We start from the raw sequence: 17,665 nt of genomic DNA on the forward strand, positions 1-17,665 counted from the left end.
GGGGAAACAATTTCTAATGAGGTTGGAGGCAACATCGGATGCGTGACAACTCTAGCAGGGTTTGCAAGACATTACTTCCTACAAAGCGAAACCCAATAGCATGAATGGCAGCGATGCTTCACTACCAGATGAACTCAGTGCCTTCTATGCACACTTTGAAAGGGAGAACACAACTACAGCTGTGAAAATCCCTGCTGCACTTAATGACCCTGTGATCTCAGAGGCCAATGTTAGGCTGTCTTTAAAGAGAGTGAACACTCACAGGTGGAAGGTCCCGATTGAGTTCCTGGTTAGGCTCTGAAAACCTGGTGCCAACCAACTGGCGGGAGTATTCAAGGACACTTTCTCACTGCTATGGCTGGAGGTTCCCACTTGCTTCAAAAAGGCAACAATTATACCAGTGCCTAGGAATAATAATATGGGCTGCCTTAATGACTATCACTCAGTAGCACTCACATCTACAGTGCTTTGAGAGGTTGGTCATGACTAGAATAAACTCCTGCCTCAGCAAGGACCTGGACCCATTGTAACTTGCCTATCGCCACAATAGGTCAATGGCAGATGCAATCTCAATGGCTCTTCACATGGCTTTAGACCACCTGGACAACACAAACACCTATAAACAGCATCCTGACATTGACTATAGCTCAGCATTTAATACCATCATTCCCACAATTCTGATTGAGAAGTTGCAGAACCTGGGCCTCCGTACCTCCCTCTGCAACTGGATCCTCAACTTCCTAACTGGAAGACCACAATCTGTGCGGATTGGTGATAACATCTCCTCCTCGCTGACAATCAACACTGGCGCACCTCAGGGGTGTGTGCTTAGCCCACTGCTCTACTTTCTATATACACATGGCTAAGCATAGCTCAAATACCATCCATAAATTTGCTGACGATACAACCATTATTGGCAGAATCTCAGGTGGTGACAAGAGGGCGTACAGGAGTGAGATATGCCAACTGGTGGAGTTGTATCGCAGCAACAACCTGGCACTCAACTTCAGTAAGACGAAAGAGCTGATTGTGGACTTCAGGAAGGGTAAGACGAAGGAACACATACCAATCCTCATAGAGGGATCAGAAGTGGAGAAAGTGAGCAGTTTCAAGTTCCTGGCTGTCAAGATCTCTGAGGATCTAACCTGATCCCAACATATTGATACAGTTATAAAGAAGGAAAAGTACCCAGGACGTCTTCAAGGGGCTATGTCAGAAAGGCAGCGTCCATATTAAGGACCTCCAGCATCCAGGGCATGCCCTTTTCTTGCTGTTGCCATCAGTTAGGAGGTACAGAAGCCTGGAGGCATACACTCAACATTTCAGGAACAGCTTCTTCCCCTCTGCCATCTGATTCCTAAATGGACATTGAACCCTTGGACATTACCTCACTTTTTTAATATATAGTATTTGTTTTTTTCCACAATTTTTAATCTATTCAGTATACGTATACTGTAATTTATTTATTTGTTATTATTATTTTATTTTGTGTTTTTTTCTTCTGTATTGTGTATTGCATTGAACTGCTGCTGATAGGTTAACAAATTTCATGATACATACCAGTGATACTAAACTTGATTCTGATTCTAAAATGGAAGCAAGCATTTCAAAAGGAGATACAAAGCTATAGTAAAATTAATCAGTGGTCTCCAGTTGCTTAAAATGTGCAGATTTAGTTTTAAGAAAAGCTTGGGAAATATTCTCACAAAACTACAAGTAACTTGACTTGATGGCCCATTCTATCAGGGAGGATGTGGCAAAGAAATATGGAATTACAAATATTTAAACTTATTCCTGATTAGAAGATTTTCTACAAAACTATTCTACCTGGTTTATACTTAGTGAGCATAAATTGAGCTTCTGTTAGCAGGAAAGGTTCTTCATGTTTTAAAATCAGTGGAACGTATTGGCACTTTATGCCCAAACATTGAAAATAAATATGAATTGTACCTCACTTTTCCAGATTGGTTTGGGGCTTTCCAGGTGGAGGTGGTGGAGTGAGGGAGAAGAGAAAGAAAAGTCTAAATCACCTGATCTTACAACACTTTCAGGCCAAAAGGGTGAACATGACATTACTGGTTACAAGATGAACAGAAGAGTTTTAGATGACCTTCAGTTTACAGAGTGTAGATGAAGGAAGTTGGTCAAGACTGCAATGTAATAGTCATACCTGGAGTTACAGAGCTGTTGGAATTGGTCTTTTTAAATGTTTTTATAAGATAGTAGATGAATTAATGCAAGACTAATTTGTATTTTTAACAAACTTTGTATTTTTTTTTACAATAGGTGGTGTTTTGTCCCCACTTACTGGCAGAAATGTGATATAGCAGTTACATAACGGTTTGTCACCTTTTCATTTTCAATTGGCGAAGTGTTAGCACATGACCCATGCGCTATGATTGTGTAGCCTTTGATTGGATTTCCTTACCCAAGGAATTTGTCTTATATGCAGTATAAGTATCAATTTTTGGAAAAAAGTGACATCTTTTAAGAGACTCTTAGACAGGTACATGGAGCTTAGAAAAATAGAGGGCTCTGCGGTAGGGAAATTCTCGGCAGCTTCTAGAGTAGGTTACATGATCCGCACAACATTGTGGGCTGAAGGGCCTGTAATGTGGTATAGATTTTCTATGTTTATATCTTTGCTCCTTTGTTCTCTGTCAACTCCTCACTTAGTGTCACATTCTTTTTAATCTGTTCCTTTGTTTAAATTTCAAATAAATGATCATGAAGAATAATTTTTCTACACGTACTTGGACTCCTAAACAAACCTGGGGATCAACGATTACTGAGATCTGACAGAGCCTTCATGAACAACTTGGTCATAGGTTATCTGAGACAGAAGTGGGGTTTGGTGATGTTATGGAGTCATCAATGCTTTGTTAACTATGAATGCACTGGCATGTCTTATGAATGGCAAAGAGGACACATCTTTCCTACTAAAAACACCACTCAGTGATGACACTGAACGACTAAGATTTTGCTTCCTAACTGCTTCTGGGTGTATCTTATGGATCTGGGCTACCTATCACGGAAATCACCAGAATTCCCCATCACACACCATTAAAAAAAAATTACCTATGTTTGTTATTTCAATTCATAATTCAAGTCAATTAAAATCTTGCCCACAATGTAAGCTGAGAAGTTTTCTATCTTGTCCAGGCATGCCTGCGTATATTTAGGCAGGGCAAATGCTGCATGGCAGGACAGGATTTAGAAAAGCTGTAAATTTCTGTGAAGAATTTCAATATTTGAGACAGATATTTACCAGAATAACTGATGCCAAAATTTTAAGGAAGGTATTTTTGTTGGCCCACAAATCTAACAGGTCATCAATGACAGGCACTTCGAAGAACTCCTAATGGGATCGGAGAAATTCACATGAAAAGCATTCAAGGATGCTGAAGGATGTTGAAAATTTTCTTGGCAAATACAGAACACCAAACCACGAGGCTGGTTGACAACATGCTTCAAGCATAGAAAACCATGAAGTGCAATATGTCAGTAAAGATTCACTTTCTACATTCCCACTTAAACTTCTTCCCTGCAAATCTTAGCACTGTCAGTGATGAGCATGGTGAAAAGTTTCAGAGCAACTGGAATCCATCCATACTGACTGATTACTGTTGGACATTAAGCAAGAAGCCTTAGACACTGAGCACAAATGAAAATCTTCAATAAAACATTATACAATTAAACACATTATATTCAATAAAAGTTAATTTCTTGTTTCTCCAAATTTCTATGTGATACAAGTAGTCTGAAATTGAATTTGTGCTCAGCTTCAAGTGGTCGCTCATAAACAAAAAAAAAATTCTGAGGAAGCAACATTTTCAAAAAAAATTGTCGCCTAGTGTGATTTGTTTTTACAGATGGGATGAAAACAAAAGATACTAATTTTTATTAAGCTACTTCTAGGCACTCATGATATCACTGGGAAATAAGCCCATAGCATACAATATAACGAACAGTGGCTACTGAACAGATGAAACTAAAATAACACATGCAAAATGCTGGCCGAGAGCTTTCATCAGGACTGGAAAGAAAGGGGAGAAGTGAGAGTAAGAAGCTGGAAGGAAGTAGTACAAAGTGGTAGGTAATAAGTGAAACGAGGAGAAGGGGAGGAGTGAAGTGAAGAGCTGGGAAGTTGATTGGTGAAGAAGAGAAAGGGATGGAGGATAGAAGACCATGGAAGAAAGGGACACAAACATCACTTCCTTGAACTTCTGGTAATTCCACCCCCCACCCGCCCCCAGCACTTCAACATTACTATTTCCCTCTCTCACCTTATCTCCCTACCTGCCCATCACCTCTGTCTGGTGCTCCTCCCCCTTCCCTGGTCTTCTATCCTCTCCCATCAAATTACCCCTCCTCCAGCCCTTTCTCTTTCACCACTCAACTTCCCAGCTCTTTACTTCACCCCCTCCCCCTCTTTCACCTACCACCTGTCACCCTGAGCTTCTTCCTCCCCTGCCCCCACCTTCTTACTCTGACTTCTCCCCTTCCGTTTCAGTCCTGAAGAAGGGACTCAAACCGAAATGTTGACTGTTTACTCTTTTCTATAGATGCCGCCTGGCCTGCTGAGTTCCTCCAGCATTTTGTGTGTGTTACCCTGGATCTCCAGCATCTGCAAATTTTCTCATGTTTGAGATGTAACTAAAAAATCTGGACGCAGACAAATTGAGGACAGCGCAAGGAAAATGTGTGGAGGTACCTGGAATTATTTTAATGGTCAGTTAGGCCATTTACATTTCCTAACACATATATAGCATGAGCTCACAAACAATACAATATTATTTTTATGGTGCTAGTTAAAGACAGTGCATGTTCTTTTATACAACTATCTAATACATCCCATTCTAGCTTTCTTTATGCTCTATGGTATACACTGTGGAAGATAATTTCCTACTGTTAGATTGGGATAATTATAGTCTCAGGGAAACTAGATAACAAACTAATAGTTTTTGCTAATCTCTATGCTCCGAATATAGATGGTCCTGGATTTTTTGAACATTATTTTTCCTTTTTACCAGACCTGAATTTGTACTCTTTAATCTTGGGAGGGAAGTTTAATTGTTGTCTTGACTCTGTTTTAGACCGTTCATTTTCGAAACGATTGAATATTAGAAGATCTGCCTCCTATATCCAATCTTTTCTAATGAAATGTGACATTATTGACGTTTGGCGGTTTTTTATACCCATCAAGTAGAGAATATTCCTTTTTTTCTCATGTTCATCATACCTATTCCAGGATTGATTTTTTTTTTATTCATTTGATACCCTCTGTTCAATCCTGTGATTATAAAGAAATTGCTGTTTCAGATCATGCCCCCATTTTTTTTAACCTTTAAATCTTCTGGGTGTTTCTTGATCGAACAGATTTTGGCGTTTTAATCCAATTTTACATCGGATAAGGCTTTTTTTTACAACTTTTGGAGAGTCAAATTTCTTTTTTCTTTGAAGAGAATACACTAGATGGCACTTCTAGCCTTATTATTTGGGGTGCTTTCAAGGCTTATATTAGAGGCCAAGTTATTTCCTATACAGCAAGTATTGAGAAAAAAGCTAATAAGGAGAGAACTGATTTAGCTAATCAACTGAAACATTTAGATCAAAAATATGCTTCTGATCCGGATCCCATTTTGTATAAAGGACATGTGGAAGTTAAAACTAAATATGATCTGTTCTTAACTTACCCTGTTGAAACTCAACTTTTAAAAGAGAAAAGTCAATTTTATGTTCATAGTGATAAAACGGGCAAACTTTTGGCTAATCAACTTAAAACTTTAACAGTTAAATTAACGAAATCTCCAAAGCGAATGGTGATAAAACTTCTGATCAATTAGAAATAAATGATACTTTTAGAGAATTTTACTCTAAACTGTATAGTTCAGATTCCCCTAAAGCCAATTTTGCTATGACTAATTTTCTGAGGTTAATTGAAAATGGTTTTTGGATCAACCTTTTTCTTCCGAGGAAATTGCCCAGGTTGTCCATTCTCTGAATTCAGAAAAGGCTCTCGGTCCTGACGGAATTTCTGGAGAGTTCTACAAGGCTTTTGTTCTTTTGCTTATTCCTCACTTTCTGTTCTTTCTGACTCTTTTAAATTAGGTAGGTTGCCACAATCTTTTTATGATGCCTCTATTTCACTTATTCTCAAAAAGAATAAAGATCCAACTGATTGCTCTTCCTACAGACCTATTTCTTTACTTAATGTTGACGCTAAAATTTTATCTAAACTTTTGGCTCATAGGACGGAAAACATTCTGCCTTTTATCATCTCTGATGACCAGACCGGATTTATTAAAAATCGTTATTCTCTTTTTAACATTCGTTGTTTACTGAATGTTATTTATTCCCCCTCTAAAGAAACTTCGGAATGCGTGATTTCTTTGGATGCTGAGAAAGCCTTTAACCGGGTTGAATGGAATTATTTATACTTCATACTTTATTGTCGCCAAATAATTGATACTAGAACGTACAATCATCACAACGATATTTGATTCTGCACTTCCCGCTCCCTGGATTACAAATTGATAGTAAATATTAAAAATTTAAATTATAAATCATAAGTAGAAAATAGAAAAATGGAAAGTAAGGTAGTGCAAAAAAACCGAGAGGCAGGTCCGGATATTTGGAGGGTACGGCCCAGATCCGGGTCGGGATCCGTTCAGTAGTCTTATCACAGTTGGAAAGAAGCTGTTCCCAAATCTAGCCGTACAAGTCTTCAAGCTCCTGAGCCTTCTCTCAGAGGGAAGAGGGACGAAAAGTGTGTTGGCTGGGTGGGTCGTGTCCTTGATTATCCTGGCAGCACCGCTCCGAAAACGTGCAGTGTAAAGTGAGTCCAAGGACGTAAGATTGGTTTGTGTGATGTTCTGCGCCATGTTCACGATCTTCTGCAGCTTCTTCCGGTCTTGGACAGGACAACTTCCATACCAGGTTGTGATGCACCCTAGAAGAATGCTTTCTACAGTGCATCTATAAAAATTAGTGAGGGTTTTAGGGGACAGGCCAAATTTTTTTAGTTTTCTCAGGAAGTAAAGGCACTGGTGGGTCTTTTTGGCAGTGGACTTTGCTTGTTGGACCAAGTCAGGTCATTTGTGATATTGACCCCGAGGAACTGAAAGCTTTTGACCTGTTCCACTTGCACACCACCGATGTAAATTGGGTCGTGCGGTCCGCTACTCCTTCTGAAGTCAACAACCAATTCCTTCGTCTTGCTGACGTTGAGGAATAGGTTATTGTCTTCGCACCACGCCACCAGGTTCTTAATTTCCTCTCTGTATTTAAAATATTAGAAAAATGTAAATTTGGCTCCAATTTTATTCAATTGATTAAATTACTTTATGCATCTCCCACTGCACAGGTTCTTACTAACTCTCAGAGTTCTAAACCATTTAATCTCCAACGTGGAAACTGACAAGGATGTCCTTTGAGTCCTTTGCTTTTTGATATGGCTTTAGAGCCTTTAGCCATCACGTTTTGTGAATCTGTTGACATCTCAGGTATTTTAAGGAGGGGTATAAAGCGTCGCTTTATGCTGATGACCTTTTGCTCTACATTTCTAATGTGGAGTCCTCTCTAACCTCAGTACTCTCTTTACTTTCTGAATTTAGTCAGTTCTCAGGATATAAGAGGATGCTGTCCAAGTTGCATGCCATCTTGGACAATGTCTCCCATCCACTACATAATGTACTGGTTGGGCACAGGAGTACATTCAGCCAGAGACTCATTCCACCGAGATGCAACACAGAGCGTCATAGGAAGTCATTCCTGCCCGTGGCCATCAAACTTTACAACTCCTCCCCTGGAGGGTCAGACACTCTGAGCCAATAGGCTGGTCCTGGACTTATTTCCTGGCATAATTTACATATTATTATTTAATTATTTATGGTTTTATTACTATTTAATTACTTATGGTGCAACTGTAATGAAAACCAATTTCCCCCGGGATCAATAAAGTATAACTACTATAAACTTAATCTTCATAAGAGTGAACTTTTTTCCTTTGAATAATTTGGTATCAGTCGTTCCTTTTAAAATTGTAAGAAATCAATTTACGTACTTGGGTATAACAATTACTAAGAATTATAAATTTCTTTTTAAAGAAAACTTTAACACTCTTTTAGAATATGTTAAGAAGGTACTATCAAATTGGTCTCCCCTTTCTTTATTGCTGATTGGATGTATTAATTCTATTAAAATGAATATTTTGCCTAAATTTGTGTACTTATTTCAAGCCCTACATGTCTTTATTCCTAAATCCTTTTTCGACTCCTTAGATTCGATTATATCTTCTTACTTATGGAAGAATAACCCTCCCCCCCCCCGCCGATTAAACAAAGTTCATCTTCAGAAAGCTATATAAAAAAAAATGGGGTATTAGCCCTACCCAATTTTAAGTTTTACTACTGGGCAGTCAATATACGCTACCTTACGTTTTGGATATACTACATTAATCGTGAAGACTGTCTGGTTTGGGTTTCTTCAGAAGTTAATTCTGTTAATAAATTTGCTATTATTTCTCTTCTTGGTTGTTCAATTCCTCTATCCTGAAGTAATCTAACTGATAAATTTGTAGTTAAACATTCTTTGAGGATTTGTATACAATTTAGAAAATTCTTTGGGTTATTTGGTTTTTCACTCTCTAGTCCCATTTTTTCAAATTTTTTTAAAACCTTCTTTGACTGATGTAGTTTTTAAAGACTGGAATAGACTAAGTATTAAATGTTTTCAGGATCTGTTTGTTGGAGATAGTCTTTCCTCATTTGATCAACTATCTATCAAATATAATCTTCGTAAAGTTCACTTCTACAGATATCTACAAATTAGAGGCTTCTTGCGTTTTCAACTTTATACATTTCCTACATTCCCTTTTACCAAAATGCATCATACATTTTCCACCAGTGTATTCCATCTGCCACTTTTTTGACCAGTCTTCCAATTTGTCGAAGCCCTGCTGCAATCACATTGCTTTCTCAGTACTACCTACCCCTTCACCTATCTTCGTATCATCCAAAAACTTTGCCACAAAGCCATCTATTCCACTAACTAATCAACAAACAACATGAAAAGTAGCGGTCCCAATACTGACCCGAGGAACACCAGTAGTCACCGGCAGCCAACCAGAAAAGGCTCCTTTTATTCCTGCTCACTGCATGTCAACCATTTCACTATGTATGCCAGTATCTTTCCTGTAACATCATACGATCTTATCTTGTTAAGCAGCCTCATGGTGTTGCACCTTATCAAATGCCTTCTGAAAATCCAAGTAAATGACATCCAATACCTTTCCTTTGTCCACCTTACTTCCTAAAGAACGCTAACAGATTTGTCAGGTAAGATTTCCCTCTACAGAAACCATGCCAACTTTGACTTAATTTATCATTAGTCTCCATGTACCTCGAAACCTCATCCTTTAGACTCCAACACTTTCCACCACTAAGGTTGGGCTAACTGGCCTATAATTTCACACAAAAAATGCTGATGAACGCAGCAGGCCAGGCAGCATCTCTAGGAAGAGGTACAGTTGACGTTTCGGGCCGAGACCCTTCGTCAGGACTAACTGAAAGAAGAGATAGTAAGAGATTTGAAAGTGGGAGGGGGAGGGGGAGATCCAAAATGATAGGAGAAGACAGGAGGGGGAGGGATGGAGCCAAGAGAGGGACAGTTGATTGGCAAAAGGGATATGAGGCTGGAGAAAGGAGAGGATCATGGGACGGGAGGCCTAGGGAGAAAGAAAGTAGGAGGGGAGCTCAGAGGATGGGCAAGGAATTATAGTGAGAGGGACAGAGGGAAAAAAAAAGAGAAGGGGGGAATAATAAATAAATAAATAAGGGATGGGGTACGAAGGGGAGGTGTGGCATTAACGGAAGTTAGAGAAGTCAATGTTCATCAGGATGGAGGCTACCCAGACGGAATATAAGGTGTTGTTCCTCTAACCTGAATTGGAGGAACCTCGCAATTTCAAATCTTTTACTATCTCTTCTTTCAGTTAGTCCTGACAAAGGATCTCGGCCCAAAACGTCGACAGTACCTCTTCCTATAGATGCTGCCTGGCCTGCTGCGTTCACCAGCATTTTTTGTGTGTGTTGCTTGAATTTCCAGCATCTGCAGATTTCCTCGTGTTGGCCTATAATTTCCTTTCTTTTGCCTTCCTCCCTTCTTAAAGAGTGGAGTGACATTTGCAATCTTCCAGTCCTCTGGGACCATGCCAGGATCAAGTGATTATTTAAAGATCATGACCAATACATCCGCTATCTCTTCAGCAACCTCTCTCAGGACTCTGGGATGTTGTCCATCTGGTCCAGGTGACTTATCCACCTTAAGACCTTTCAGTTTGCCTGGCACTTTTCCCTTTGAAATAGCAATGGCACTCACTCCTGTTCCCTGACACTCATGAACCTCTGGTACACAACTAGTGTCTTCCACAGTGAAGACAGATGCAAAGTACCCATTAAGTTCATCTGCCATTTCTTTGACCCCAATACTACCTCACCAGCATCATTTTCCAGTGGTCAACTCTCACCTCCTTTTCATTCTTTATATAACTGTAAAAATAATTTGGTATCCTGCTTTATATTATTGGCTAGTTTGCCCTCATATTTCATCTTTTCCCTTCTCATAGAATTTTTAGTTGCCTTTTGTTGGATTTCAAAAGCTTCCCAATCATCCAACCTCCCACTCACTTTTGCTACCTTATACGCCCTTTCCTTGTCTTTTATGCAATCCTTAACTTCCCTTGTCAGCCACAGTGGCCTACCCCTGCCATTTGAGAACAACTTCTGTGGGACATATCTATCCTGCGCCTTGTGAACTATTCCCAGAAACTTCAGCCACCTCCGCTCTGCTGTCATCCCCACCAGTATCTTCCTCCAATCCACCTGGGCAAGCTCCTCTCTCATGCCTCTGTAATTCCCTTTATTCCATTACGATACTAATACATGTGACTTCTGCTTCTCCCTCTGGAATTGCAGTATGAATTCAATCATATTATGATCACTGCCTCCTAAGGGCTCCTTAGTGATGAGCTCCCTCATAAGATCTAGGTTATTACACAACGCGCAATCAATGATGGCCTTTCCCTGAGTAAGCTCAAGCACAAGCTGCTCTGAAAAGCCATCTCATAGGCATTCAACAAATTCCCTCTCTTGCAATCCAACACCAACCTGATTACTCCAATCTCTTTGCATATTGAAATCCCCATTACAATTGTGTCATTACCCTTATTACATGCCTTTTCCAGCTCCCTTTACAATCTCAACCCCACATCTTGGCTACTATTTGGAGGCCTATGATTCCCATGATGTTTTTTTCACCTTTGCAGTTTCTTAACTCCATCCACAAAGATCCAACGTTCTCTAACTCAATGTCACCAGTTTCTAAAGATGTAATTCCATCTCTTACCACCAGAGCCACACCACCACCTATGCCTTCCTGCCTGGCCTCTGAATACAAAGTATATCCTTTGATGTTAAGCTCCCAACTATGGCCTTCTTTCAGCCACAACTCAGTGATGCCCACAACGTCACACCAACCAATCGCTAATTGCACCATGAGTTCACCTACCTTATATCCGAATGTTACACACAGCACCTCCAGTGGTGCATTCTTCGCCCTTTGGAATTTTGCCTGAGGTACAATATAACTGTTTGCTGTGTCTGCATTTGTACCTAATCATTAGCTTGTCCTTCCTTACATCCATGTTGCACCCATCATCTACTTGTAAACTTGGTGACTCATCCTCAGCTCCATCATACTGGTTCCCACCCCCCTGCCATATTAGTTTAAAACCACAGACAAGTTCATGGTGAAAACAAAGATTGGCTGAACACACCTGCTCATAAGCAGAACACAGACAGACTGAACACAAGCAGAACACAGACAGGGACGCAGTGAACACAGTAAGATTGATTGTACACACTGGCAGGCACACAGCGAATACAACTGACAGAACAAAACCTGCTTACAATTACAGACACACAGTGGACGGAGACAGACTGAACATACCCGCTCACAGGCAGGCGAACACAGACAGACAGACAGACAGACTGACTGAAAACACATACTCACAGGCAGAACGGACAGACAGACACACAGTGAACAGAGATGGCTCATGTGTAGGCACACACTGAACAAACACAGGTAAACTCAGGCACACCCATTGACATCGACACGCAGGCACCCCGCTCCCTACCTGTATGCGCGTACGACACGGGTACCTTCCAAATGCTGATGTGGGCCGACACGGAAGCGAAGTACTTGCCAAAGGCAAGCGGCAGCACAAGGCGCACGAAGTAGCGAGGCGGCAGCTCGGCGGCCGGCGGGATGTTCCAGGCACGGATCAGCGGTGGCATGAAGACGCAGATGGCGAGGATATGGAACAGCGACACGGTGACCGGGTATGGGAACTTGTTCAGAATCATCTTGTTGATGACGTTGCCGCCGGAGCTGACCGTGTACCAGCACAGGCAGAGGGTAAAGATCCGCACCCCCTCCCGCAACACCGACCTCCGCCGCTCCGCCATGTTGCTCCGCGACGCTGCCGCCGCGTCACCACGTCCGCCCACGGAGGGGGCGGAGCCGAACCGCCGGTTAACACGTCCGCGCACGGAGGGGCGGAGCCGAACCGCTGCATCATCACGTCCTCGCGCGGAGGGGGCGGAGCCGAACCGCCGATTACCACGAACTCGCGCGGAGGGGGCGGAGCCGAGCTGTCGCGTCACCACGTCCTCGCGCAGAGGGGGCGGAGCCGAGCTGTCGCGTCACCACGTCCGCGCGCGGCGGGGGCGGAGACGAACCGCCGGTTACCACGTCCTCGCGCGGAGGGGGCGGAGCCGAACCGCCGATTACCACGTCCTCGCGCGGAGGGGGTGGAGCCGAGCTGTCGCGTCACCACGTCCGCGCGCGGCGGGGGCGGAGCCGGAGCGCCCGGTCAGCTCCTGTCTGCCGAGAGTGAAGGTTGAATGGCCAGCAGCGTAATCGCAGATCAGCAATCAGCGGCTGGCAATCCGAAATGAAAAAAACGGTACTAGAATCTTTCAGCAAATTCCGCTGAGTAATTTATATCCAGCAATGTGGAAATAATAACTGCACGAGTGAAGACCGTAATTCATAGGAGCAGAATTAGGCCATTCAGCCCATCAGGTTCCATCATGACTGATCCCGGATCTCTCGCAACCCCATACACCTCCACCTGCCTTCTCGCCGTATCAGACCGATCAGGAAACGATCAACTTCCGCTTTAAATATACGCACGGACTTGGCTCCACCGCAGTCTGTGGCACAGATTCACTACTGGCTAAAGAATAAGTTTGCTGTTGATCGGGGTGAGCTTGTCTCCGTTCCCCCTGTATTCCACGATCAGCTCTTTTGTGTTTTGGACACTGAGGGAGAGGTTGTTATCTTGGTACCACTGTGTCAGGGTGTCAACCTCTCCTCTGTAGGTGATCTCGTCACCGCCAGAAGTAAGACTAATCAATGTCGTGGCTTCTGCAAATGTAATCAGCAGATTGGACTGTGTGGGGCAGCACTGTGATGGGTGTAAACTAGGGAGCAGAGGAGGGGACCCTGGGCGGCTCCTGTGTTCAGGGTGAGAGGGGCAGAGGTGAGGGAGCCCATCCTTACCACCTGTCGGCGATTCGAAAAGTAGTCTGGGATGTACTCTGGGGTGTACTCAAGTTCTTCACTGACAATGCAATATCTGATAACCTTGTTTCATTCAACATACTATATTCGCCTCCCTCCATCAATCCATTTTTATCATTGTCATAGATTTTTTTTTGGGGGGGGTGAGCATTCTCAGCTCATTCAAATTTCCAACTTCTTTAACTTTGGTTCGTAACCATCGTAGCCATTTCAGCACTACTATCTTGCTTGTTACCCACTTAATTAGAGGCACAAAAAAATGAAGCTTTCACTCCCTTAAAAATCTTTATTCTTAGGAAATCAATCCAATTCCCTTTATTCCTTCTGATAAAGTGCCCATCCTCAACTCCTCAAGCCAAAAGACCATTTAGTAACATATAAATGTATATTACATTACATTGTTCACTACTAATCAAAACTGTCTATGGTTCAGAATCAGGAGGAGGGGAAAACTATTACCTTTCATGACCAACCGTTCCATTAAAAGCTTCTTCATTCATCAAACTCTGATTGACTACTGCTCCACCTTCTGTTCCATAATTCCAAAAAAGTTCATCTTCAAACTACTTGACCTAGGACTCAGCATCTCCCTCCGTAACTGGACTAATAGTCTGCAATCAGTGAACGTAGGCTGCAACAGTCCACCACAATTATCATCACACTGGTGTCTCACAGATTATGTCCTTAGACCTTTTCTTTACTCCCATTAAATTCACAATTGTGTAGCCAGACTTTACTCCCTAAAAACTTGCAACTATGTGGATAGATTCGGCTCTAACTCCATCTGCAAGTTCATAGTTATAGAAACATAGAAAATAGGTGCAGGAGTAGGCTATTTGGCCCTTCGAGCCTGCAACGCCATTCAGTATGATCATGGCTGATCATCCAACTCAGAACCCTGTACCAGCCTTCCCTCCATACCCCCTGAACCCTTTAGCCACAAGGGCCATATCTAACTCCCTCTTAAATATAGCCAATGAACTGGCCTCAACTGTTTCCTGTGGCAGAGAATTCCGCAGATTCACCACTCTCTGTGTGAAGAAGTTTTTCCCTCATTTCGGTCCTAAAAGGCTTCCCCTTTATCCTCAAACTGTGACCCCTCATTCTGGACTTCCCCAACATCAGGAACAATCTTCCTGCATCTAGCCTGTCCAATCCCTTTAGAATTTTATATGTTTCAATAAGATCCCCCCTCAATCTACTAAATTCCAAAGAATATAAGCCTAGTCGATCCAGTCTTTCATCATATGAAAGTCCTGCCATCCCAGGAATCAATCTGGTGAACCTTCTTTGTACTCCCTCTATGGCAAGAATGTCTTTCGTCAGATTAGGGGACCAAAACTGCACACAATACTCCAGGTGTGGTCTCACCAAGGCCTTGTACAACTGCAGTAGTACCTCTCTACTCCCGTACACAAATCCTCTTGCTATGAATGCCAGCATACCATTCGCCTTTTTCACCACCTGCTGTACCTGCATGCCTACTTTCAATGACTGGTGTACAATGACACCCAGGTCTCGTTGCACCTCCCCTTTTCCTAATCAGCCACCATTCAGATAATAATCTGTTTTCCTGTTCTTGCCACCAAAGTGGATAACCTCACATTTATCCACATTACATTGCATCTGCCATGAATTTGCCCACTCATCTAACCTATCCAAAGTCACCCTGCATCCTCTTAGCATCCTCCTCACAGCTAACACTGCCGCCCAGCTTCGTGTCATCCGCAAACTTGGAGATGCTGCATTTAATTCCCCCGTCTAAGTCATTAATATATATTGTAAACAACTGGGGTCCCAGCACTGAGCCTTGCGGTACCCCACTAGTCACTGCCTGCCACTCTGAAAAGGTCCCGTTTATTCCCACTCTTTGCTTCCTGTCTGCCAACCAATTCTCTATCCACATCAATACCATACCCCCAATACCGTGTGCTTTAAGTTTGCACTCTAATCTCCTGTGTGGGACCTTGTCAAAAGCCTTTTGAAAATCCAAATATACCACATCCACTGGTTCTCCCCTATCCACTCTAGTTGCATCCTCAAGAAATTCTATGAGATTCGTCAGACATGATTTTCCTTTCACAAATCCATGCTGAGTTTGTCCGATGATTTCACCGCTTTCCAAATGTGCTGTTATCACATCTTTGATAACTGACTCTAACATTTTCCCCACCACCGATGTTAGGCTAACCGGTCTATAATTCCCCGGTTTCTCTCTCCCTCCTTTTTTAAAAAGCAGGGTTACATTAGCCACCCTCCAATCCTCAGGAACTAGTCCAGAATCTAACGAGTTTTGAAAAATTATCACTAATGCAACCGCTATTTCTTGGGCTACTTCCTTAAGCACTCTGGGATGCAGACCATCTGGCCCTGGGGATTTATCTGCCTTTAATCCCTTCAATTTACCTAACACTACTTCCCTATTAACATGTATTTCCCTCAGTTCCTCCATCTCACTGGACCCTCGGTCCCCTACAATTTCCGGAAGATTATTTATGTCCTCCTTAGTGAAGACAGAACCAAAGTAGTTATTCAATTGGTCTGCCATGTCCTTGTTCCCCATAATCAATTCACCTGTTTCTGTCTGTAAGGGACCTACATTTGTCTTAACCAATCTTTTTCTTTTCACATATCTATAAAAGCTTTTACAGTCAGTTTTTATGTTCCCTGCCAGCTTTCTGTCATAATCTTTTTTTCCTTTCCTAATTAAGCCCTTTGTCCTCCTCTGCTGGACTCTGAATTTCTCCCAGTCTTCAGGTGTGCTGCTTTTTCTGGCTAATTTGTATGTTTCTTCTTTGGAATTGATACTATCCCTAATTTCCCTTGTCAGCCACAGGTGCACTACCTTCCCTGGTTTATTCTTTTGCCAAACTGGGATGAACAATTGTTGTAGTTCATCCATGCGATCTTTAAATGCTTGCCATTGCATATCCACCGTCAACCCTTTAAGTGTCATTTGCCAGTCTATCTTAGCTAATTCACATCTCATACCTTCAAAGCTACCCTTCTTTTAGTTGACATCACTTAGTAAGTGGGATCTTAAATAATGCTGAAATGGAGCACTGGATGGAGATAGCGAGATCAGTGACAGAGTGTCAAGAAAACATCGCTCCTTCAGTGGCATCAAAACAAAAGTATTTATTATTGACTTCAGGAAATGGTGTGTAGCGCATACCAATGGTGCTGAGGTGGAGATGGTTGAAAGCATCAAGTCCAAGGTATAAATATCACCAATAGCTTGTCCTGGCCCAGCCATACAGACGCTAAGGCTAGTAAAACACATCAGCACCTCTACTTCCTCATAAAGCTAAGGTAATTTGTGACGGGGTCCTCAATTACCCCGATGAACTGTGCTTTTGAAAAGAGAGAGATAGGGTTACTGAACACCGACATCTTGTTTTTAAGAGAGAGAGAGACAAAGACTGCTCACAGTTTGTTTATACTTTCCCAAGGACATTACCCGCTTGGAAATTCTTACAGACGGAGAAGGAGAGACCTGTTTGAGTGGCAGGTGGTATTCAGCACAGGGAGATAAATAGAGGGTCAGATGATAGACCTCAGGCACATGGTTTTGGACACTGAATGAGCTTTGTCGTGCCCACAGAAAAAGTGGGGATCAATCAGGCGGATCGATCAGTGGCTCTCACAGTGTGAACAGGGCGTGACCAGTGGGGAGTTATTTGTGTGTCCAACCCTCGCCTGGGTTGATAGCTCCACCACAGAAGAACGGTCTCCTTTGTTGTGGTCACAGTCGGTGACTTCTAAAGGATTTCGGAGGACAACGGGAAGATCGATGGCGTCAGCTCACCTGAAGACTCAAATCTCTCCCTCTCTCTCTCTCTCTCTCTCTCCATCACTACTCAACTCAATACCACGAACTGAACTGAACCTAACTCATAAACAACAGGAATTCTGCAGATGCTGGAAATTCAAGCAACACACATCAAAGTTGCTGGTGAACGCAGCAGGCCAGGCAGCATCTCTAGGAAGAGGTGCAGTCGACGTTTCAGGCTGAGAC

At 42.4% G+C, this 17,665-nt stretch overlaps 1 protein-coding gene across 2 annotated transcripts in view; it reads right to left on the minus strand.

The window, feature by feature from the left end:
• Nucleotides 1-12,580, minus strand: part of slc35e1 (solute carrier family 35 member E1) — a 53,073-nt gene extending 40,493 nt beyond the window's left edge. Inside the window, exon 1 of one of the 2 annotated variants that reach the window (XM_072244159.1) lies at nucleotides 12,197-12,580. In XM_072244159.1, coding sequence (XP_072100260.1) covers nucleotides 12,197-12,527 — 331 coding nt within the window. In that variant the 5' untranslated portion in view covers nucleotides 12,528-12,580. The remainder of the gene's footprint in view (nucleotides 1-12,196) is intronic. The other variant, XM_072244158.1, reaches the window with a different exon arrangement.
• Nucleotides 12,581-17,665: the final 5,085 nt, after the last annotated feature.

The sequence above is a fragment of the Mobula birostris genome, chromosome 26 (assembly GCF_030028105.1).
Source record: "Mobula birostris isolate sMobBir1 chromosome 26, sMobBir1.hap1, whole genome shotgun sequence".
NCBI lineage: Eukaryota > Metazoa > Chordata > Chondrichthyes > Myliobatiformes > Myliobatidae > Mobula > Mobula birostris.